Raw genomic sequence first — 4,157 nt, forward strand, 5'->3', positions numbered from 1 at the left:
GTCACTCAACTCTCAAAATCTCTCAGAAAACTCCTGATTAATAAAATAGCACCCTTTTGTCAACTTGTTGGGAGATGACCTAGGACTCATACTCCCAGTATTTTTATTCTAATTTTTGTGACAACCTATCTAAATTGATGAGTGAATTTTTGCTGGTTAAGAACTATACTCTCAACGTGTTTATATATTGATTTCTTAATTGGCTGACTTCTGCCCTTACATCAGTCCAACTTGAGGAATGGGTGTTGAATGCCCATTAGGGGGTTGATCCACACTGCCTTATGCTTCTTAGTCAGGCGAATAGAAAGATAGTGGTTGTTGTTGTAGGCGCATAAAACAAAATAATAAAGAAACTAATAAAGAATTAATGTGAAAACAATAATGAGAAATCAATTAAGGCTTTGGAGGTGCTTTATCTTTCTGGATTAATACGTCTTACTGACTACTTCAACAATGAATGATTCGTTCTATGGCAAAGTTGTAAGTGATTAACTCATGTCCTCTCATCAAGTTAATCTCCTCTAATTCATATCAAATGCTATTGTCAATGGTCATTTAATATGAACGAGGATGAAGCCCGCGCAATTCACTCTCCTTTGTTGATCCTACTCAAAACGCCACAGACAAAGTCAAATCTTCTGGATCAGAGAATGAAGCTCAATGATTCTAGCCTTAGCCCCATAAGAACCTCATCACCCATAACTAACCAGATTATATGTCACATATCCTCAATTAGCCCATATGAATTATTGGTTCAGGTGATGTATTCTCAAGCCTTAGCTCAGTATTATCCGGGCCAGGACTCGTGAAGAACTCATGTAGAAAAAGGGGCATACCCAATCTCATTTGGATGAAGAATGACAATACATCATAGAAGAGAATCAAACATATATTGAAATAGAAATAGTAATATTAATAATCCATAGGAATCAGCTGAGCTCCTAACCTTAGGTTTAGTTGCTCATTATTAATCCCCATTTGGGTACTTTCTTCTTGGTACCTTCTTCCTCAGTGATTAATGGTGATTGCCCAACACCAAACTTAGGTTTGATGTCAGGGGGCTCTGTAATGCTCTCTACTGAGAGACAAGGTTGGAACACTAAGTGTTGTACAGTAGTACCTCCTTTATCTGAGGGAGAGTGAGGGTTTGGGATGTTTAACAGAATATGATCCTCCTGCAACTTTAGGACTAGCTCACCTTTTTCCACATCTATTAAGGCCTTCGCAGTAGCTAAGAAAGGCCTTCCAAGGATGATGGAGTCGTCTCTGTCCTCCCCAGTGTCAAATATCACGAAGTTCGCCGGGAGGTAAAGGTTTTCAACCTTTACAAGGACGTTTTCCACCATGCCATCAGCCCGTTTCAGGGACATATCTGCCATCTCTAATGAGATTCTAGTGGGCAGCACCTCCTGGATCCCTAGTTTCTTCATCATAGAGAGAGGCATGAGGTTGATGCTTGAGCCAAGGTTGCACAGTGCCTTCTCAAAAGTCATAGTCCCTATAGTGCAGGGAATAAGGAAGCTTCCGGGATCTGGCATCTTCAGAGGCATCTTCTTCTGGATCAGGGCGCTGCATTCTTTGACCAGTATCACCATCTCATCTTCCTTCAGGGCCGTCTTTTCAGAGATAGTATTGTTCAGACAGGCCATATAGGAGGGTTTCTTCTTCAATGCCTCTGTAAAAGAGATATTGACTTGCAGCTTCCAGAGAATTGCCAAGAACCGAGCAAGTTGCTCCTCCTTAGGTTCCTTTTGCACGTTTGGAGATGGTTGGTCTTCAAGCTCCTCCATCTTCATGGGGATGTGCATGGTGACACTCCCAGTCTCCTCCTGAGCCTTGATCTCCTTCAGTTCCTCAGTAGCAGACTCCTCTTTTAGTTCGGCCTCAGCTCCCATAGTGAGGGCCTTGCACTCTTCCTTTGGATTCACCTCAGTGTTGCTTGGAAAAGTGTTGGATGGGATCTCTGGAATCTTCTTGCTCACCTGACCTACCTGTATCTCCAAATTTCTGATGAAAGACCTAGTTTCTACCATGAAATTATGAGTGGTCTTGGAGAGGTTAGAGACTATAGTAGCCGGGTCAGAGAGGCTCTGTGGGGGAGTCTCTATCTACTGCTGAGAGGGTTGAAATGATCTGTTGTTGAACCTGTTCTGGTTCATTCCACCCTAATTGCTGTTGAAGCCTTGTTGAGGCTTCTGCTGATCTCTCCACCCGAAGTTGGGGTTGTTCTTCCATCTCTAATTGAAAGTATTCGAATAGGGATTGTTGTTGGAGTTTCTGGAGGAGTTTCCCATGTAGTTCACTTCCTCCATTGTGGTCTAGGTGTTGTCACCAGTGTCCACTTCATATGCTATCTATGGGGAGTACGCAGCTAAGCTCTGTGCCCTGCTCAGGTGCTGAGAGATCATATTGATTTGCTGGAACATGAGCTTGTTCTGAGCTAAAATGGCGTCTAGAGTGTCGACTTCCATGACTCCTCACTTCTGAGCTGTCGCATTGTTCACAGGGTTCCTCTCAGAAGTGTACATGTATTAGTTGTTGGCAACCATATTAATGAGGTCTTGCTTCTCCTCAGGCGTCTTTTTCGTGTGGAGTGAGCCACCGGCAGAGTGGTCCAGTGCCATCTTGGATATCTTAGAGAGGCCATCATAGAAGATCTCTAAAATAGTCCACTCAGAGATCATGTTAGGAGGGCATCTTCTGATCAGTTGCTTTTACCTCTTCCGAGCTTCACAGAGGGATTCACCCTCTTTCTGTTTGTAGGTCTGGACTTCCACCCTAAGCTTGCTCAGCTTCTGAGGTAGAAAGAACTTGGTCAAGAATCCATTGAGAAATTCTCCCAAATGTCCAGGCTCTCTTTAGGCTAAGAATCCATCCATAGCCTTGCTCTGTCCCTTACAGCAAAAGGTAAGAGCATGAGCTTATAAACCTCTGGGTTTACTCCGTTAGTCTTGACAGTGTCACAGATCTGTAGAAAATCAGAGATGAATTTGTTGGGGTCCTCCTGTGGGAGTCCATAAAACTGAGAATTCTGTTACACTAGAGTGACTAGTTGAGGCTTGGTGCACGGATTCCCACACTCCGTACAACTGAACCGGCAAGTGTACTGGATCGTCCAAGTAATACCTGAGGTGAGTCAGGGTCGATCCCACGAGGATTGTTGGCTTGGATCAAATAGTGGTCATCTTATAAATCTTAGTCAGGCAGATAGAAAAGTTGTTTAGTTGTTGATGAGTGGATAATTTATACCATTTTTGGCACTGTTTTTACATAGTTTTTAGTATGTTTTATATACATTTTATTTTATTTTTATTATTTTTTATTCAAAAATCAAATTTCTGGACTTTACTATGAGTTTGTATGTTCTTCTGTTATTTTAGGTATTTTCTGGCTGAAATTGAGGGACCTGAGCAAAAATCTGATTCAGAGGCTGAAAAAGGACGGCAGATGCTGTTGGATTCTGACCCTCCTGCACTTGAAGTGAATTTTCTGGAGCTATAGAATCCTAATTGGTGCGCTCTTAATTGCGTTGGAAAGTAGACATCCTGGAATTTCTAGCAATATTTGATGGCCCAAACTAGCGTCCAAAGCCAGCCTAAAACTTTCTGGCGTAAAACGCCAAAACTAGCATAATTCTTGGCGTTAAACGCCCATTTTGGCACCCAGGATGGCGTTTAACTCCAACTTTGGGCATATGCACGTGAAAGCTTGAAAGCTCAGGCCAGGCACACACCAAGTGGGTCCCGAAAGTGGATTTCTACACTATCTGCACTTAGTTACTCATTTTCTGTAAACCTAAGTTACTAGTTTAGTATAAAAACTACTTTTAGAGATTCAGTTTAAAACTTATGACATTTTACACTTCATATTGTATCTTCTACGACATGAGTCTCTAAACCCCATAGGTGGGGGTGAGGAGCTCTGCTGTGTTTCAATGGATTAATGCAATTACTACTGTTTTCTATTCAATCACGCTTGATTCTATTCTAAGATAATCAATCGTACTTCAATCTAGAGAATGATATGATCCGTGACACTCATCATTATTCTCAATTCTATGAACGCGTGCCTGACAACCCCTTCCGTTCTATCTGAGCTCAATGTAGTCATTGGGCGACAACTTGAGTGCGTATCTCTTGGGTCTCTGATCCACAGAC

The 4,157-nt window shown here is 42.2% G+C and overlaps 1 protein-coding gene across 1 annotated transcript; it reads right to left on the reverse strand.

The window, feature by feature from the left end:
• LOC107636529 lies at positions 954-2,033 on the reverse strand. The gene has a single exon (XM_016340030.1). It carries the CDS (start codon positions 2,031-2,033, stop codon positions 954-956), a length of 1,080 nt encoding a protein of 359 aa, XP_016195516.1.

Source organism: Arachis ipaensis, chromosome B04 (assembly GCF_000816755.2).
Source record: "Arachis ipaensis cultivar K30076 chromosome B04, Araip1.1, whole genome shotgun sequence".
Taxonomy (NCBI): Eukaryota; Viridiplantae; Streptophyta; class Magnoliopsida; order Fabales; family Fabaceae; genus Arachis; species Arachis ipaensis.

Coding starts and splice junctions, on each gene's coding strand:
- LOC107636529 (XM_016340030.1), bottom strand. CDS start 2,033: ATGGTAGAAACTAGGTCTTTCATCAGAAATTTGGAGATACAGGTAGGT.